This window comes from Lissotriton helveticus, chromosome 12, assembly GCF_964261635.1.
Source record: "Lissotriton helveticus chromosome 12, aLisHel1.1, whole genome shotgun sequence".
In the NCBI taxonomy this organism is placed as follows: domain Eukaryota; kingdom Metazoa; phylum Chordata; class Amphibia; order Caudata; family Salamandridae; genus Lissotriton; species Lissotriton helveticus.
This window is the reverse complement of record NC_136073.1, coordinates 656,644,004-656,665,085: the sequence shown is the minus strand read 5'-3', so window position 1 is coordinate 656,665,085 and position 21,082 is coordinate 656,644,004. Positions and strand designations below refer to the sequence as shown.

The window sequence follows — 21,082 nt, the reverse complement described above, 5'->3', positions numbered from 1 at the left end:
CGTAATTTACATTTCATGAAATGTCTCTAGATACAGAACAGAAAAGAAAGAAGTCGAGACCATCCCATAGCAGAATATACAAGCTATTTTGGTTTGTGCATTAGGACAATATTGTTTCTAGGAAGTAGTCAAAGAATTCTTGTTCTCTAAGAATAGTTCTACTTTAAGCAGATCACTTTGTGCCAAAGTTTAGTTTGTTTTGGAAAAAAGTCAAATTAAATCGAAGTGAAATAGAGTTCCAAACTTGGAAGCTTTTGTTTTGAAAAAGTGAAAGTCGAATTTCAGAGTTCGAAAGAACGCTGTGTACTTCTTTCAAAAGTTATTCTCGGTGTCCGGAGAAAACATTAAATCATCAAGGCTGGCAAAGAAATTGTCTACCACGGTAGATGAAAGTTCAACCACTTCATTAAGAAGGTCAATTGTACACAGATGTGAAGCATCGCCGTCAGCGTCAGCCACATTAGCAATGTTCATTGCAGATGGTAACTGTGTGCCTGTTGGTCCGCGTATCTCACCTCCAGTTGGATTTGCAGGTGAGATCTCAATGAATGCCGTCATCAGGATTGGTAGCCGTTGGGGGCAACACAACACATGAGCCGTTACCGGACCCAGTAATGCGTCAACATCCGTTGGCAATGACGATGGTAGTGTTAGACAGATATCTAACACGCATTCCTCTCCACAAAGCAGGCATCGTAGAACAGGTAAGATGAAACCTTGCCAGATTGGTCTGAATGACAGGAACCATGTGGTATTCAGATCTCTCAACCGAGCCAAGCCAAGGATCTGTGTTATTCTGTCAAGATACCGCATGGCCCGGAGCGCATTCTCCATGCTGACTTAAGTATCGCTGGTGGCCGGATTTGCCATAACAGAGCAGAAGGAATAAAAATAAGATCCCTGCTCTGAGACCCAAAATGAGAGGCAGGCCGCCAAACACAGAGTGTACGAAGTTAGGAAAAATGCCCAGGACTGCTTCAAAGGGTACTAACAGTCCTAAAAATATCGTCTTAAATACATGTACAATACTGCTGGTATCAGACATGTTTAAGATACGACCTAACATTTCTGTGAAATGTACTGGGCAGTTTGTTGATAATAATGCATGTATCTCTGCAGAAGTCCTTGCAACTTGCAGATCATACGTCTCTCTGGACGAGGTCGGTGGCACAGTTTTTTGCAAAAAAATTGCTTTCATTCTGTTTAAAATATCAATTCGTATAGAAGAGATGTTCAGTGAAGGCCATAGTGGCGACTCCCCGTCTGTCTTGGTTTTTGGAAACAATACTTACATAAAACAAGTGACCCTGGCTGACACACTAACGAGATAGACTATTCCTGGCATCATTCCACAACAGCTGTGATCATTTAACATAATGTAGCTACCATTGGAAAGCTGCCTAAATATTGGATCTATCGCCGCTGCGGGCGAACCTTGCAGGTGGCAAGAAAGGTTATTGGAAGAACCCTCGCAGGCTCCGTGCAAATTAACACCTTGACATAATAGTGTACCGCTTAGTGAGTTTTTACCACTAAGAAATACCTCCTTTCCCCCACTCCAACATTTGTGTGTGTATGGTAAATCCCAGGTCGACAATGTATTCTTTACCCAACCTTTCATACAGGCCTGCTGGTATGTGTTTTAAGCAATACTGAAACTGGAAAATCGTCACTGGTATCGTGATGGTGCCATGTATTATCCATTCAACTGATGGTTTCTCAGAAACGGTCAATGGTAATCTCTCCAGTTTTTCTATGCTCAGCACCGTATGTCTGCTCCCCTCTGTGCCAACGAGATTTGTTTATCTGTAAGGTTAAATACAATAAACAATGACGTAGTGTTGATTAGACGCCAAGGCACATAGCCAGAACGAAGGTTTTGTAACGTCCAGCCTAACAGCATTATAGAACGTAATTGAGACTGGCCATGTTGAAACATTAGCAAGTCCAGTTCCATTATGTCAAAGGCAGAGGATACAATCCTGTCCAAAGAATAAATTCTGGACGACAGAGTTGTTAACCCATTGTCAACTACAGAGAGTACTTTCTCTAAATTAATACGATCAATTTCTCGTATTTATTCAGCTGTTTCCATTTGCGTGACTTTCCATGCTTCATTGTATGCAGCGTGTATACCGGCGTATATGAAACGTTTATGACGTGGATTACGAGGTCCCAGTAAGAATACTCATAAATCAACGCCATCTTTAAGCAAAGATAAGTGTTGTTTTATTTCTGGAAGTGTGGATTTCTGCAGCCACTCAAGGCATAGTTTTCCTACACTATAAGTTGTTATTATCCCTGGATGTTTTCTTTGGATATATCTTGGATCTGGCCAAGTTACTGTAAACCCTTGTGTCTTGTTCAGGAATCTATCTTTACCATTTTTCCCATTCAGGATTTGTTCCCTTTTTGTAGTAAAATGTAATGTACGTCTACCTCCTCATCTGAAGTTAAATTACTATCAGGTGTGGGTTTAGGTATGGACGGTTTGTTTAAATCTTTTATCTTAGCCAGGCCAAGACAAGATGTCTGTTGAACAGTGTCATTTAAGAACATCATTTGTTCTGGGATGATGCAGGCTCTGAACAATGCGTCTAAACCTTGTACCTGCCAGTCTTTTGTAAACAGTTTTGTCTCAATGTTGTCTTTCCAAAAGTCAAAGCCTGAGGTAGACAATTGAGCAAAAAAGGCCGCTGAATAAATTTGTTTAGTATTTGTCAACATACTTTTTATGGCTGTCTTATTAACATTTTTAAAGTAAAAACTTTCTGGGTTTGTAACATTAAAACCTGTAAAATATGGACATTTTCTTAGAATGGTTTTAGAACTACCTTTTGGAGGTGTTGGACAATATTCCCATTGATTATAAGTTAAAACATTTTAGGGTTTGCAGATTTGTGCAAGTAATGATGACCAAAATGATTAAAACAATACATTTCTTCATAATTAGATGAACCTTCTAAGTATTCATGTTTTGCAAATTTTGCTGACATTTCTAAGTCTGTCATCATGTTATTAACAGTCTCAAAGTCCCAATCATCAGAAAATGTACTAGGTGAAACAAAATCACTCAAGGAAACCTTAAATTGGTGTGGAATTTTCAGCAGCTCGACAGGGCCATACATGTCATAATCAGTTCTATCCCATGCTATTCCACCAGATAGAGGAACCGCTGTGAGGTTTACTGATGACAGGTCTCGTTGTTCACGATGAGATGATTTGTGTGGTTTCAGGAGCAAGTTGATGTTCTTACGTGCTGTGTCCTTTCTAATGTGTTTTCCATCTATCAGCCTTCCCAAACTTAAAACTAGAATGAACCATAGTAGGAGATAAAATACACCTAATCCAATCCAAAATTCAACCCATGGTGAAACCAGATATGTATTTGCAAGCTCTTGACCAAGTTCCGTTAATTGTTCCTTGAAAGTTTTGTTTTTTGGCGCTGTTTCAGGTTCACTGGGATCCTCGGAAAAGGAATCAAAGTTGATGAAATAGCCAGAGGCAGTTCTGTCAATAGTGGGTATGCATCCGGATTCTTTGAAATTGCTGTAGTTGCCTGTTCCCTTGACATGTTTGTATAGTCAGATGCTACATCATTGTAGACTGGAGTTTCTTGACGAACTGTTATATGGGTTTCAAGAGGCACAAGTTCCATGGCATTCTTGCATAGTCCTTCTTTTCTTACTTTAGAATCTTCAAAGGTGATGTGTCTTTCAGTTTGAACCTCTTGGATGGTAGCAAGATTTGGTCGTCTGCTACATCGTTTGAGTCCACTGGGCCTACTACTTATTATTGGCCACATGGTGTGGTTTTACCAGGTCAATTGATACAGACCGGTTCTCCTTTTTTCCAGCAAGGGGCGTCAGTAGCACTGTTCTTGATCCGTGGACTGCTACAACTGGTCCTGGTTTTCTGTAAGAAGGCCCAAATTCATTCTTGTCCGCTATTTTTTCCCTGACCAGATCCCCAATCTTTGGAATCCAGATTGGTCTTGCTGGGACAGGTGGTTTTTCTTCAGTGGTCGTCGGCTTTTGTGTTGTGTTACTCAGACTTCTTCTTGTTTCATTTAAGTCCTGTAAAACAGCCAAACGATCTTTGATATCAAAGGGTTTTTGTTCCACCACTGAAGTATGACGATCGAGGTCTTCAACCAACATTCTAGTACCTAAAAGGAGTTCATATGGAGCGATTCCACCCAGAGAAATTCTTGGCAGGTTATTAAGACTACGTTGGACATTTATTAGATGTTTGACCCACCCGTCACCCGAACCTAATACCCTAGCTGTTATAGATTGCTTTATGTCACGGTTTTTTCTCTCCACAACCGAATTTCCCTCAGGATGGAATGGACTCGAATATCGCAATGCAACGCCCAAGCTGGCCATGGCCTCCTTGTAAGCCCTAGAGCTAAACACAGGACCCTGGTCAGAATGTAGCATGCCGATTGCGTATGTGCCGATAAAGACTCGCAAATCTTTTATAACAGTTCGGGAGGCAGCCGAGCGCTGAGGCCACATTCAAATGAATCTTGTGCTAGTGTTTGTGGGACAGCTTTTGTCCATAGGGACATTTGAGCGTGGATAGTCTAATGCTATCTAACAGTGATGTCTGTACCGGGCTGGCTACGCTGTAGTCAGGAATCTTTTGGTGTTCCGAGCTGTGATATTTGTAACAGTCATCGCAATGAATTCCAAATTCGTATACGTGAGCTTTCATTCCTGGCCACCAGTACATCTCTTCTAATTCTAATAGAGATTTTGAGATCCCTTGATGTATCAGACCCTCTCCCATATGTGCTTCGTGAATCAGAGCACCTCTCCGGTTCCTGTTTGGAATTACCCTATCCCCCACTCCAGGGATTCGAGTAAAAGGAACACAGTTTGCATCAATTATGTATGTATACTCGAGTGGATAGTTTAGAGGTAAAGCGGCTCCGCTGCCTTTGCTCGTGGCATTGACAGCGAGCATGGTTTCACCGTCTATTTTCGTTTTTGAACGAGTGATTGTAGCTACGGAAGCCGTTTGCACAGCTGCCTTCGCAGCTTCATCAGCCAATGAATTCCCTTCAACGTGAATGCCATCACGCTGATGACTCAGTGTATGGATCACGTGAGTCTTTTGTAGTTCTTTCTGTAAAGTAACTACTTGTTCCCAAAGCATTTTATGCTTAACTGTGCCACCTTTTGCGTCTTTAAATCCATTTTGAACCCAGTTCTGCAGATATTCATTGTAAGACTTGACGCAGTAATACGAATCGCACACTATTAGTGTGGGGAATTCACAATCAGTATTTTCAAGCGCCATCTTGAAAGCCTGTTGTTCAGCTGGCTGAGCTGTACAGTCTCCGAGAGATTGAGTTTTTGTGACCATAGGTCTGAATTTACAATCGCGCCAGCGACCTTTAGCAATCGCACACGCAGCACTATAAGCTTGTTTACCCCCAATTGCGGGCTGTGCTGATCCGTCTGTATATATTATACAGCCGTAATGTTGTAGAGGCAGAATTTCAGTAGGCAGAGGACATTCTTGTTCATATTGGAGAAATTCTTGTGTCTTCAAGTAAGGGTTAAAAACGTATTCAACGTCTGTCGCAGCAAGAGAATTAACCCATTGTATCCATCTCGGATGTAGAGCTTTTGCATTTGGAATGCTTTCCTTCGTCACTGCCTCTAAGGCAGGTATAGGCGTAACAACTTTAATGCGTTTACCCTGTGCGAGGGCTCTCTCCTTTGCTACCGCAGTTTGAACCGCTGTTAGAATTTTTTCTGTTGAAGTGAATTTCATTTCAGCTTTTGTGTACAAGTGTGATTTGTAAGCTATTGGTACCTTTTCACCTTCATTAAAGGTTAGGTATGTGAATCCTCATCTCCCCAGGATGATTCGGAATACAAGGTTGCGTACATTGTCGTGTGTTTGTAAATGTTTTGTCGCTACCATGTCTGTTTGTACTGAAAGCAAAATGTCTGTGTGTTTTTGAGTCCAATTAGTAGGTTTGAAATCCGGTTTGATTAGTTTGTAGAGAGGTTTAACCCTTTCTGCGTAGTTTAGAATGTAAGTTCTTCCGAAATTCAGGAATCCTAGAATTGACTACATTTTTCAGCGTTCTTGGAGGTTGGAGCAGCACACATTTTTCTAAAAAGTTTGCTGCCAGGCTTTTGCCTTCACTTGAAAGTTCATATCCCAAGAATAGGACGTTGAGGTGGGCAATTCTTGGTTTTTTAAAGTTGAATTTATACCCTTCAGAGGCGAATCCAAGTATTATGGTGTTCACCCTGGTCAAGTGCCTGTCCAAGCCATCATCTGTAAGATAACGGTCATCGACATAAGATAATGCCTCATCATCGTACGTTTGTAGTAACTCTGTTACTCTGACTGAAGATAATACAGGACTGTTCTTGAATCCCTGGGGGAGACGACAAAAGTGCTGTCGTGTCCCCATTATTGAGAAAGCGGTCAAGTACCTGCTTTCAGGTGCAATGTTTTGACAGAAGAAACCGTTTGAAATATCTAATGTATTTTTTCTTTTTGCACGATGTTATTCATTAGTGCTGCACTGTGTGCATTTTTTACTGCAAAGGTTTTGCAGCAAGAGTTTAAATGTCTGTAATCCAAAACTAGATGATATGTGTTGTCTGGTTTGGAGACAGGAAACAAAGGATTGTTCATTGACGAGGTGCATGTTTCAATCACTCCTTGGTATTCAAGTTGATCTAAGATCTCCCTGACCGTTTTTTTATCTTCTTGCTTTACTGGATACTGCCTCTGAGCAGAGGTTGATTTTTTAACTGGATTTTATGGTGAGGAGAGTCCTCATCCCATCCCACATGATTTTTATATAATGCTAGAGCCTGGGCCACAGGCCATTATCTGGCATAGGTGTATTTTATATGAATAGGAATATGATTAGAGAAGGCTAGCATAATGATCTCTTCGCCATGTGGGCACTCCCTGACAAATTCAGGTGGCCAGTCTTTTTCAGCCAGAAGAATGTCATAACCGTTGGATAGTTTTTCCCAAAAGAGTGCTTTTATTTTCCTAGTTATGTCCCCCTCTATCCGGAGTGTTACTTCGTATAACTTGTGGGGTACACTAACCCTGGTGTCGGCAGTTTCAACCTGAATGTATTCATTCAGATCCACTATCTCCAGATGATATTTCAGGATCCTGCGAGCTATGGTGACCTCTGCTGCGCTGTCCAGCATTGTTGTCTGGGCCCACTCTCCGTTCTTGAGTTGTGTCCTCAAGATCCTCGGCATGTCTGATTTTAAGACTTGCTACCTTCTTTTTGGTAAATTGAGTTTTCTTATTTTTTGGAACGTGTTGATCGTCTTTGGACTTCACACGTTCTTCTTTGTGTTCTGATCGTCCTCTTCTTTCGGATTTCTGCGAGGAAGTCTGAAAGGTACGAGAGGATTGTGTATCAGTATCTTGATATCTATCAGGTTTTCTTAAATTATCCCTATTTCTAAGGTTATACCTCTTTTCAGAGTGCTCCTTTTGAGGAGATCTACCTCTGGAATGAGAGCGCTTTTCTTTAGGAAGTGACTGTCTACTATTTTCCCATTTCTTTTTAGGAGTAGTTAGATTATTTTTGATAAAAACATTTTCAGGATTTTCCGTTAGTTCGGGCTTTACAGGTTTCCCTCCCAAACTATCTCTTCCTAGTTCTTCATAGGATTTTTCAATAATTCTGGCAAGTTCATACGGTTGCTCAGTAATATCGAGTTCTTTTAATTTTTGGCGGATTGCCACCGATGCTGCTTCACCTTTAATGTTAGCTAATAGAATAGCTGAGACCTGTTTGAAATCTTTCAGTAATTTCATACCAAGATTCAAAGCTGGTTCTCGACCGTATTAATTTTGAATCTGTCTCAGAACGTCTGGTATTACGGCCATAGACGGGACACCATGCGTTTTTGTGTAGATTGAAGCAAAGACTGTACTCCAAGTGTCGCAGACCTCCACATGTGGTGCTATCCCCATTGGTAAACAGATTGGTAGAATCCTATGTTTCTCATGAGGTGTACTATCGAGAAATACTGCCTCTATTTGAGTAATTTTCGGCTAACCAGAATAGAATTTGTTCCCTTTTTGCGGGCAACTTACTGATGACTGACTGTATAGCCTGTGGTGTGATTTTGTTTGTGTTCCCCTGATGAGGGGTGTGCTGTGGAATTCTTATTGCAAGTTAGACTGTTAAAGTCCGCATGACATATTGTACCAATTGGCTATGTATTTTAATTAATTGTTTTAGCTGAGCTAACAGTTCTGGACTTGTCATTTGTTCTATGGCAGGATGTGGTGTATAGCTGGCTAGTACTGGCCATGTTGCTCCTGGTCTACCTAGTGGACCGAGCCTGGTAATGTGATTTTGATGTTGTAGGGTGCCTTTAAACCAGAGCTGATGCTCTTGGTAAGTTAGTGGAATTTCAACGTCCCAGAAAGGAGCGCATTCCGCTGGAGGTTCCTCCATCTTGTAGAAGTGTAACACATGTGTTGTTGGATTTGCTTGTGGAAAGATAATCCATGAATAGAATACCTCTGTCTGCCGATATTCATGTGCCTCTATGACAAATATGACTCTACCACCTCTTGGTGATAGGCCATTTTCTATAAGCTTTATAGCAATGGTTTTCCGCACATTTTCCGGGATGTTTATAGCATCCGCATCGTCATGTCGTAAACCTGTAGTGTCAAAACCTGGTTGGTTTGCATTTATTGCAGTTCCACTGCCCCCTGGATTGTCTTCGTCTGACATTTTGTTTAACAAGTTTGCAGAGCAAGTTTCAATGAAATAAAGAGAAGGTGCACAATATTTTGGAACACTGTATCCTTCAACGTTGAACAAAACCAAAACTAATACATAGGATTTTTCGTCCTACTCAGTTTATGACGGATATTTTATCCTTTAACCCACTCCAGACGTCTATTGGAGTTTTTACGGGATAAAAGGGTCTCTGTGAAAAGCACGACTGAGTTACTCTAGTATCTAGCGTTAAATTAGTGCCTTACCAAACGTTGGGCGCCATGTAGTGTAGTTCCTATATTCCCAATAGGCTCTGCGCATTGGAATAATATATCCTATAGATGTGATGTAGGACTTATGTCTACTAGGTCTCTCTCAAATATATTAGACTTAATTGTGAGTGCCAGCTAGCTCAGAGGTCACTAGAAACTTTCTTGAATTCACAAGAAGGGATTAGTCTCTGACAAGCGCATAAACATGACAACTTTGTTTCCCCAAGATAAAACGGATCTTCAGAGTCGTGGAAACAATAGATAGATATTTCACTCAGTCAATCGTGCATGCTTCGTTTCACCAGAGGTGCAGAGAAAATAGAAAGACGGGTGTTTTCAATAAAAGGATTTATTGAACAGTCTTCTTTCTCAAGCATAAGAAATGAACTGATACAATCGTAAAACTGGTTGCAAAATATAATGCATACAGTAAAAAGAGTAGAATAAAATAATACTGTAAGAGCATTGCATGGTTCCCAGACCATAAATAAATACATACATAAATAACCGAGGCTAAAAGTACTCAACTGGTGCTTCTAAAATACGCCTACCCCGGTGTACCTAACCTAATCTTAGTACGAGGGAAGAAGTAAGTGAGGTGTAGAATAAATAGATTATTCTTTTGCCAAGAATCTTTTCAAAGACTTCTCTTAGGGTCTAATCAGCTCCGTACCTTAATTTGGAATGAAGAAGGTCAAGCTCAGGACTCGATTTCCCAACAACCCGCAAGGGTAGCTTGGAAACACTAGAGCTGGATTTTTCGGCAACAGAAAAGACAGCATCTCTCTCAGTGCGTCTGCTGGAGGGTCGCTTCCTCCGGCACTTGCAGTAGCAGGGCGCATCAAGCAAGTAGATAGTCGAACTGCTCCAAACCACCGTGTGTTTGCTATGGCAAGTGTGGGCATATTTATACCTTGAAGTTGCCAAGTTTGATGTAAAGGTGGACATAACGTCATTAAAGACTCTCAGTTCTTTGAAAACACCATGAGTTCTTGGACAAGTCAGTATTCGAGCAAGGGGAAGTCCCTAGTCGTTGAAGCTGAGTTTTCCAAGAAATTGATTTTCGGAACTAGTGGAAGTAGCCCTGCAGTATTTGGACTGCATGAGCTATTTCTAAATATGGTTATGATTCTTATGCCTATATAAGGACATAGTGATTTATACCTATATAAGGGCATGAATCGGGAAATTTACAATAGTGTCCTAAAATAGTTCACAACAGTAGATTTTTCCAGGTGGCATCCTACCCAATTCTAAAATGTGCAGACATTCACTTTTGCAAGTGGGTCAATATTGGCTAACAACTGCACCTAAAAGGTTAATGGTAAAGTCTGAATTTAAGTCACAGTTCTGAAAATAACAAAAGTTAAAAAGTTCCCTTTTCCTGGTTCAAGTGGCCGATGAAAACTGGCCCGTGGTTTTTCTATCCAACCGTATATTACACTGGCCTATGAGTATAATCAATTGGGAGTCCCACACTATAAAGTAAAAAATTTACAAACGTGTTATTGTTTTCCACATTTGCAGCGAGGACACAGGACGGTTGTGGAGGACTTTTTCCAGAAATCGGCAAGAAATTCCTGAAAATATATAATCAGGCAAACCTATCTATAATAAAACAGACATAATAGAAGGTCTTCACCAACATAAAGCTTTAAGTAAAATAAATCTGGGACCAAAACCATCCTGTTAGGAATCCAGGCTCCTAAAAAATAAAGTAAAAATTTCAGCCCTCTAGTACCTACCGTGAAGAGATTTTTTAAAATAATCAGTTGAACGGGCATAATCACCAAAAGGAGTTTTTAACCATGAATCAAGTACATCTACCCTCTCAATTTTGAATTCAGATTAGCAACACCCATAAATAAGAAATAAGGAGTTAAAGACACTAGGAGCATAAGGATATATACAAGATCTGGCCCTAGAGAGAAAAAGATTAACGACCAGCTGGGGCCCTAGAAATTCTCTGGTACTACAATCCACAAGTCAATCTATTATAACTGCAACCAGATAATTAAATAATAATTGATTTTTATAAAAAGAAAGCATGTCATGAAGCAGGTGATCAACTCTTTCACCGAAACGCCGCGTCGACAATTCCTTGTTTTTATTTGTGTTTTCTAAATGTTTTTTAGATATTGGAAATGTAATACCATGTTTTAATAAATCAGATGTGATAAATTGTTTTTATGGAATAACAACAAATGAATAAATCTAGCTCTATTTTGTTATAATAAAATTGGTATATTTAAATTACAAAAACCTCTTTGATTGTATTTTGATTTAAAGTTTTACTCTCTGCTAACTATTGATGCATATTTCACACTGTTTTTGAAGAATGATCATCCAAATGTGGAAAACAATAACACATTTGTAAATGTGTTACTTTAGAGTGTGGGACTCCCAATTGACTATACTCATAGGCCAGTGTAATATACGGTTGGATAGAAAAACCACGGGCCAGTTTTCTTAGGCCACTTGAACCAGGAAAAGGGAACTTTTTAACTTTTATTGTTTACAAACCCATTCCCTTTTTCTTTATAAAGGGTGTCTCCCAATATATTTATTGTTACAGTTCTGAAAATGCCACTTCTAGAGCATTGGCGGGTTCTAGTCCTGGCTATGTGTGTCTTCTGTCAGTATCCTGGGTTACATGACTGTGATTAACTTAGCTGTTGTACTTTGTTTATTCTTACAAGACAGTGAGGTAAACGTAGACTAGCTGTTGGCAGGATGGGCCATCCTGACCGGATCGGAGGGGTGGAGCGGTACCCTGCCTCACTTACATTTCAAACGGCTGCCTCCACCAGTCTGTTGTCACCCTAAACTACTTGGAGCTCTTGACAGGGTTCCAGAACTTGAGGTGGTAGTGGTATAAAGAGTCCCCCACTTCAAAGGCCAGCACTAGGTATAAATATTGGACCTCCTCAGCCACTCATCAGATCTCTTCTTGACCTGTGGAATACTCTGAAGGAAGACTGCTCAGTTGCCCTGCAGCTGGAAGGACTGCCCTGCTACCTGACGAAGGAAGTCTGGACTTGCTCCATGAACCCAAGACCACCACACTGCAGTGGCTAGCTGGCTGCCTTCTGTGTGAGCTAAGCTAATATAACAAGCTCCAGATACCTGCCCTGCATCTGCCCAGACCCTACTGTGTCTGCCTGTGCCCTGCTCCTGTCCTCTACTGGAGTGAGTCCTGATCCCCAAGCGGTGGCTCCCCAGGTCCTGGACCCTTGGCTGGCATCAGAGTGAACTTCTCCTTGGCCAAATGTGCATTCCCTCAGAACCCACGCAGCGCAACTCAATGCAGGACCTTCCAAAACAGCATCTCGAAGCTCTTGACCGACGGCCTCGTTGGAACCGACGCAACTTGATTGTGCATCACTGCACCTTGCATCTCAGTCCAAGTACAACAAGGTACACTATGCAGCAGGCCGAATGCAGTCCTGTATGTGGCCTACACTCCAACGGGGTCTGCTTGAACTTGTGACTGCACGACCAGATAACTGCAATTGGCACTCTGCACTTTTTGGAGCTACTTTTACTTTAGACTTTGAAATTGCAAATCTCCATTTCTCCTGATTGGATTTTTGTTGTTTTGGAATCATTTTGTATTTTTAAATGTATTCCATTTTTCTAGATTGGTTTGGGAATTTCTTGTGTTGGGTTTTTCACTTTATCACTGTTCGAGTGCTATATAAACAAATTCCAATTTGCCTTTAAGTTAAGCACGACTGCTTTTATACCAAGCTACCAGAGGTTTAAGCACAGGTTTATATAGTGACAATTTGTGGTTTGCCCAAAGAAGTATTGTGGTTATTGCTTGAGAAGGGCTTCACCCCCTCAACAAATACCCCATTTTCCTAAACCTGGTCTGCACTACACCATCCTGGTGCTCAGTATCTACTGGAGACTTGCCCATTAGACAAGCAGAGTTTACTTTCTTGGGTAAGCACTGGGTATAGTACCTGTCCCGGAGAGGTCACTTTGGGAGCAGGGTCCTCTTTCCATGGGCCTGTCACTCCTGTGCTGTATCTGCAAGTAGTTTCTCTTGCATCTGTCTCCACGGGTATGTTATTTCCTAGGAAACTTAAGCGCTACTTTTGTGTTCTCCCTTTGGTAGTGCATCTCTGGATTCCTGCTGGATTCTTCAGCTAAGGGCCAATCAGGAACCCCTGGATACTTGGCTGCTGAGTGTATGGTTTTGTTGTCATTGTTGTCCTAACTTTCCAGTGAGTGATTGTTCCACCGGCAGGTTCTTTAGATCTGCTATAGATCCCACAAGCATGGCCAGTGGTGCACTCTGATACAATGGTCGTGCTGCACCCCCTTTTCTAGTGTGGGAAATGCTCGATTGGGTGAAACCATTGTGTCAGTAGATGACTGTCTTCCTCTGAGAGATAAGTGACCTTTTTGGATACTGGCGCCGAAAAGTGACCAACCTTGACTGACTGCAAAGCAGGGTGTGTCCGCAGACGGTGAACACCCTAAATTTCGATTCCAAAATATAGACTGCCCAAAATATCGAATAACCAAAATAAAGTAAGTCAGAATATCGAATTTGGGGTATGAAATATCGAATTCCATAATATCGAATTTAAAATATCGATTTCCATAATAGCAATTTTTTTTGTGTTATGTATGGTAGTATATGTATTAAAATTATGTATTAATTTTGTTATGTATGTTTAACTTTTTTTAAGTAATGAATGTTATGTACTTTAATTTTTGCGTAATTTAATTCCGTAGCGGTTTGTGGGTTTATAGGGAAATAGGGTGGGAAGTAATTTAATTATAGTAAATTAAATATCAATTTTTATTTCTATGTATTGATAGTTAATTGATAATTATTAATTGGTAATTCATTTTTATTATTTGGTAAATTATTTTTATTGATTAATTAATTGATAATTATGTTAATTGTATTATTTATTTGGAGCGGGTTGTGGGTTTATAGGGGAATAGGATGGGAAGTAATTTAATTGTAATAAAGTTAATATTTATTTTCATTTATATGTATTGATAATTAATTGGTTGATAATTATTAATTGGTACTTACATTTTATTAATTTATAATAAATTTTTTGAATTGATAATTAATTTGTATTAATTGGTAATTATTTGTAATTAATTTTTTATTGGTATTGATAGATTAATTTACTTTTATTTTAATATTAAATCATTACTTTCCCTACTGTTGCACTCTCTGGAGTGGGAATAGTAATTTTTACCCTCCCGCTAGCCAACGCTTTCCTTACTGTTGCACTCTCTGGACTGGTAATAGTAATTTATACCCCCCCCGCCCGCTATCCAACGCTTTCCCTACTGTTGCACTCACTGGAGTGGGAATAGTAATTTTTACCCTCCCGCTATCCAACACTTTCCCTACTGTTGTACTCTCTGGAATGGGTATAGTAATTTTTACCCCTACGCTATCCAACGTTTTCTCTACTGTTGCACTCTCTGGAGTGGGAATAGTAATTTTTACCCCTACGCTATCCAACGCTTTCACTACTGTTGCACTCATTATTAATTAACATAAACATTATTATTTTAATTATTATATTTTCTTTATTTTTATATTTAAAGAATGTTTATTTATATATTTATGTCAATATATTTTTATTAATGTTCTAAATATTTTATAATTGAGATTAATAATTATTTTATAATATTAAGTAAATATGTTTTAAAAAAAATATATTTAATTTATTATTTTTACATTTTAAGCCATTTTACATTATTGTAATTATGTTTTATTTAATTATGTTCATTATTTAATTACATTTCTAGAATTTTTATTACATTTAAAAAATTCGATATTTTAGTTAACTATATTTTAAAATTCTATATTTTGGAATCAATATTTTAGTACTTACCTGTTTGTAGATAGGCATTCTATATTCTGTCCGTCGATATTTTGATAAGTCGATATTTTGTCCCTTGATATTTCGATACTGAACCTCCGCAGACCAGAGACAGAGCTCTGGGTCACAGACTGCTGCAGGAGTGAGGTTCACTGATCTCCCTGGATAAGCATTGAGTCCCACAGATGTTTCAGGACCACTGAACATTTACAGCCATGACCAGTGGCATTCTGTGTTTCTTGGGAATTCCTCTGTGTCCATCACAGTCTCTGGAATTTGTCCTCTGTCCCTTCTCTGGAGTCCCTTACGCTTTTCTTACTGGTACTGCACATAGACATGGTGTAACAAGGTAATCTCGGGCATTCCCAAACATTCTGGTGCTTACACAAGGCACAGTTGTCACCAGGCTCCAATGGGGGAATAGGGATATTAGAAATCAGCAAGATGGTGCCAGCACTGCCATTCTGCTATCAACCAGCTATCCTTCTGTCATAACTCTATCTTACTGAATAATGGTCGCTGACTCTATCTTACTGAATAATGGTCGCTGGCAGGCATGCAGGGGGGTGGCAGGTTGTGGCGATGTTAAGGCCGTAGAGCTGGCAATACCTCCACCAATGTCTAAATCAGGGCCTTTCCAACACTTTCCACACTGTTGCTTGTACCTCATTCTCTCTTCGAATCCCATCCACACTCCTCGGAGTCCGATTTTCTCCCCACAAGTAATTTATTAATTGTAAAGCATGCGTTCATCTCCTAAGACTTTTTGGTGTTAAGCAACAGTCAGCTAAAAAGTAGAAAATGTTAGACCTCTAAAAGGCTGAAAAATAGCGGAAGGAGTTAGAAAAATTGAAAGGTTTTTAAGGACTTTGTCCTAAAATGTTGCAAGGTGAGAGTGAATTGAGCTTAGATGCAGTGGCAAATTGTTTCATAGTTGAAGCCCTAATATGCTAATAGAGGGTTTCCTAAACCGCAATCTTTTAAAACATAAAAAGCTGAATTTCATCATGAGAATTCGGTGTTATTAACCAATGGAGACCAACCCAGGACTCTGATTCTGGCAACCTTTTCTTGCTGTCCCAGATTTCCACTTCCCATTCAAGGAGGACACTAGGTAAAAATGTTCAGTCCTCTTCCTGGGCTCTATAGGATCATTGCTCTCTTGCTTTTGCTGGCCCCCTTCTAAACCTTATCGCCCCCTTTTACCTCTAATGGTGTCAAAATCTCTTTCTAAACAAGCCATTCATGCCTCAAACAGTTGTGTGTGTTGATCCTTACACGTTTTATTCTGTGTGAAGCGTGCAGGCTCTACAACACCAGTTGCCTCCAAATTAGCCCCCTACAGATCACTCAACGACATCATCACAGAATAACATCAGGTGCTTACCACCTCGACTTATTTGCATTTTGTGTACTAAGAAGGCATGGCATGGGCTCTAGGGTAGCTCAACCTTATATTAGGTCATAGCTAGGGCCCAAGCGCTGCTGTAGACTACTCCTCTTACCACAGTCACCTCCCAGTGTCCAAATCACTTTTCAATCGAGGGCTCAAAGGTTTTCCCAGACATTTCCACTCTCTCCCCGCCATCACTGCTACAGCTGGGCCTACTTGCAGTGCATCTCTCTCAGCATGAACACGCCACTGTCCTACTAGTTTCCGGGCTTCAAGATGTCATTTATCCCACTAGACTCACCAGAAAAGTGGCACCACTATTCTGTTTCTCCAGCGCCCATCAATGAGCTCTCTCCATGAACCCAGAGCAGACCCGAAGGATACAGCCACACTAGAACTCCACCTCCCTTCCGCATACATACTTTTTAGAAGTAGGCAGATTCTGTACTAAGCAGAGAGATCACTTGAGGGAAATTTCAGTTCAGTGCGTTTTGTTTTCTCCAGTGCCAAAGATAAATACAAGAGTTTAGATATTTTTTGTACAATGAAGTGGCACCAATAATTGAGATAGAACAGGGTCTCCAAAGTTGGTCCTGAGGGCCGGATCCATGCCACATTTTTAGCATATTCCCAATTCGATAAATGTAGTTCAAAAAAAATATGGCATGATTCTTTCCCTCCAGGACCACCTTTGGAGAACCCTAAGATAGAGCATTGATATAAAATATGTATACAGTGCATGTAGGGTGTTCTCATCATCCAAATTGGGTTAGATATTGTATGGACCTCCGTCTTAGATGAAAGGCTCAGTCTGCCCTATTTATATTTTAATCAGAGACCCACAGGTTATGCTTAGACGTTTATAGTGAGTAACAACCTGCTGAGTTACCTTCCTGAATCCTTCCAGACAGACCATAACTTTAGTGTTTCCCAGTACATCCACATGAAATGACATGACTGCTTGCAGTTTCTTGAAAGAGTATTGCAGTCACATAGTAACCTGATTCACTTCTACCCTTGTGTCGTGTAAAATACTCTAACAGAGGTCATCTATTAGCCACTGAATGGGGTTTATCAGCATCCAAGCTTATTTCCCTGAGATATTACAACTCCGTAACTGGTTTCAGAGTGAAAAACCAACACTTGTTGACAAATCAACAGGTAGTCTCCATCTCAGTTCTTAAACCTTACATAATTCAACAAACTTCCTTTTGGCCTCTCCTAACGTGAGGCAGAATGTTGTAATGTACTAAAGTATTTAAATATGAGCTAATCAGGTAACTGGTAAATAATTTGTCTTTGAAGAGTTCCTCTCTAATAAGTTGTGATGTGCTACACTAAAACAGAATGCAGGACAAAGCTTAATGTGATACATTATTAAGTACAGATTTTAATATTAACTGTATATTAATATGAGAGTTATTTTTCAATCCCACAGAATCTGGACAGGTGAAACAATCTAACAAGAAGCTAAAGGAAGTCTCAAAGACATTTTTGAAGGATGATGAAGGAGAGTTTTCAGATCACAGAGAAATCAGCACAACAATAAAAAAGTCACCAAGAGTGAAAAAAAGCCCAGTAAGATATGGTTCCGATGCATTCAGTCAGTATGAAAGAGATTTTATTGATTGTCCAGTGTCAGTTGAAACGCAATTGACACAGGAAACTGAAACAAACTCATGTAATGAAAGTGGGAAAAGCTTTAATGAGAACTCAAGTTTTATTGAGCATGAAAGAACCCACTTTTCTGAGAAACTGCATGATGATTTTGAGGAGAGTATCATACCTTCCTTGGAAATAATCACTCACCGTGTAGTTGACAAAGATGCAAAGATGTATGGTTGTAATGAATGTGGGAAAAGTTTCAATCTGTCCTCAAACTTTTACAGACATCAAAGAATTCACACAGGAGAGAGACCATTTGTTTGTGGAGTGTGCGGCAAGAGTTTCAAAGTATCATCGCATTTGAACTCGCACATGCAAGTGCACACTGGAGAGAAACCATATTCATGTAATGAATGTGGAAAACGATTTGGTCATTCCTCACATTTACTTTACCACAAACGAACACATACTGGAGAAAGGCCATTTTCCTGTGGTGAGTGTGGAAAGAGTTTCATTAGACCAGCCCTCCTCATAGCGCATAAGAGAATACACACTGGTGAGAAACCCTTTAAATGTAATGAATGCGGGAAAAGTTTCAGACGTTCTTCACACCGGCACACACACCAAGTAACACACACAGGAGATAAAGTATATACATGTAATTTTTGTGGGAGAAAATTCAATAGGTCATCATCATTGTGCACTCATCGTAGAATACATACTGGAGAGAAGCCTTATTCATGCACCCAGTGTGGAAAGTGTTTCAGGCATTCCTCACATTTGGTCTCTCACCAGCGTGTGCATTCAGGAGATAAGCCATATAAATGTAGTGTCTGTGGGAAGGATTTTGCTCGATCATCAAGTTTGGTTATTCATATGCGCACACACACTGGAGAAAAACCTTATTCATGCAAGGAATGTGGTAAAACCTTTTGTCGATCATCAGATCTTTCAGAGCACCGGCGAGTGCACACAGGTGAAAAACCTTACACATGTAATGAATGCGGGAAAAGCTTTGGGAGGTTATCAACCTTAATTCCCCATCGACAGGTACACAGGGTTGAGAGAGCATTCCAATGCTCCCTGTGTGACAAAAGCTTCTGTCATTTGTCAAAACTAATCATCCACCAGCAAGTGCACACTGGGGAGAAACCGTACATCTGTGAATGCGGAAAGAGTTTTTGCCGAGAAATCAATCTGCAAATGCACAAGCGAACTCACACTGGAGAGAGGCCATTTGTTTGTAAAGACTGCGGGAAACGTTTCCTCAGGTCACCTGATCTCATCACGCACCAGAGAACACACACAGGTGAGAAGCCATTCTCGTGCTTTGAATGTGGGAAGTGTTTCACCCGATCAACAACACTAACAGGACATCATCTACGGTTACATGGAAGAAAAATCATTAAAATGTAGTAATTGTGGGAAAACATTTCAACTGCTCACCTTCAGACATAGTTAAGAACTCATGTAAGAGACACCTGATACTTGTCCTGAATTGTTACTATTTTACCCATCATCATCATCTAGTTATTTATCGTACAAAACCTACCCATCCTAAAGTAGCTGCTGAGCAAGCAATGGAGTGCACATAAAAAGGTTTATGAATTAATGGAATGCTAGATAGGGAAGACCTGTATACATCAACAAGTACTCCACACATACAACATTCCAGATCTTCTTTGTAATGGAAGTCCAGGATATTATATATTTGCTTCTGAAGGACAATTAGAGAAGGATCAGCAGGACAGAGCTTTGCCAGATTGAAGTACCAGTATGTATTATTCTGAACTCTGTTAAAGATCAACTTTGCAACAGAGTAGACCACAAACGTGCTTTTTCATTACTGACACCTAGGCTTCAACATGAATCTTTGCAAAAAACATGTAGAGAAATTTCCTGCATAGAGTATACTCAAGTGGAATGGCATACCAAACTTATCCAATTTCATTGACCAGTCTCTCTCAACTTGAATTCCAGGAAGAAAGCACTGACCCCAGTTATTCTATCCCTTCTGCATTATTAGTTTTGAAATGTGTTCAAACAGGCACAGCTTACAGACATTTGTGCATGCAGAAACATGTCCTGTGAATCGTTTTGTAGTTTAAGTTAACCTGCTTCTCAAATGATTTTACTTCATCACATTGAATGCATGTGTCCAGTTATTTTTCAGCTCTTCAGGAGAAATCAAGATTGGTCAAGCTGAGTTTGTAACACTAACACTCAAATTTCAGGTACCACCTCTCATTCCCTATGTTACATATTAACTGTACATCTTTTTCTGGGTTTTCATCTTCGTAAGCCTTCATCTACTTAACATGGTAACATTGAATGCTTGTGACTTGTTGTTGTTCAGATCTCAAAGATTATCCATGCAGTATAAATCAATTATATTGTTAATTACATCTGTGATCCCTCATGCCAGCTTTCAAAGGTAGGTTTCAGCTTCACTAAGATTCATTAAGCTATTCTTGTCAACACAAGACTTTGTGTGACTGAGAAGTTATATTGTTGAAAGTCCAGAGAAATCAAAAGTTTCCTGTGGCGTTAATGAGGTAAGCAAACACTTGTGATATCAAAATATACATATCTTATAAATTCTACCATGTTACTGAAAGGTGGAAACCTAAAATAATCCAAGTCCAGAGCAGTACGTTAGCAACTAGAGAGTCAAGCCTGAATGGTGATGTTTAATGAAGTAGTTCTTGGACCAGCTTCACTAAGCCTTAAAGCATAAGATCATTATGAAAATATAGTATTTAAGTGAGGAAAATGGGTCACCTGGGGCTTCTAATAAGGCACTTTCTTAGAACAGCTCCAGTGGTCTGGCTCACTGTCTGAATGGTAGGCCATTGGGCACAGAAACACATTGCTGATGTCAGAGGGCCAGTGCACCTTTGCCTTTAACAAAATGCAGATGCAGAAAGTAACTGCAAGCACACACTTCTGCATTAATTTACATCCTGTTCCAAGTAACCACATTTGTACAGTTAAACTCAGCAGGATTCAGGACACTGAAAGGAGATCACAAGACTAAACCGGTCAGAGATTTCTGAATCAGTTTTTTCCAAACTTAACTGGATTTGTGCAATCTGTATATCCATTCGTCACAGAGGTCTCACTTTCCCATTCCTCTTTAGATCAATACTAATAGGAAAGGGATGAGTACCAAAAACGCTCAATTTGTGCTAAATCA

At 39.9% G+C, this 21,082-nt stretch overlaps 1 protein-coding gene across 1 annotated transcript in view; it reads left to right on the top strand.

Moving 5' to 3' along the window:
• Window positions 1–19,438, top strand: part of LOC144799681 (uncharacterized) — a 100,034-nt gene extending 80,596 nt beyond the window's left edge. The window contains exon 3 of the mRNA XM_078671164.1: window positions 17,720–19,438. Within this exon, the coding sequence (XP_078527290.1) occupies window positions 17,720–19,302 (1,583 nt within the window). The 3' untranslated portion in view covers window positions 19,303–19,438. The remainder of the gene's footprint in view (window positions 1–17,719) is intronic.
• The last annotated feature ends 1,644 nt before the right edge of the window (window positions 19,439–21,082 follow it).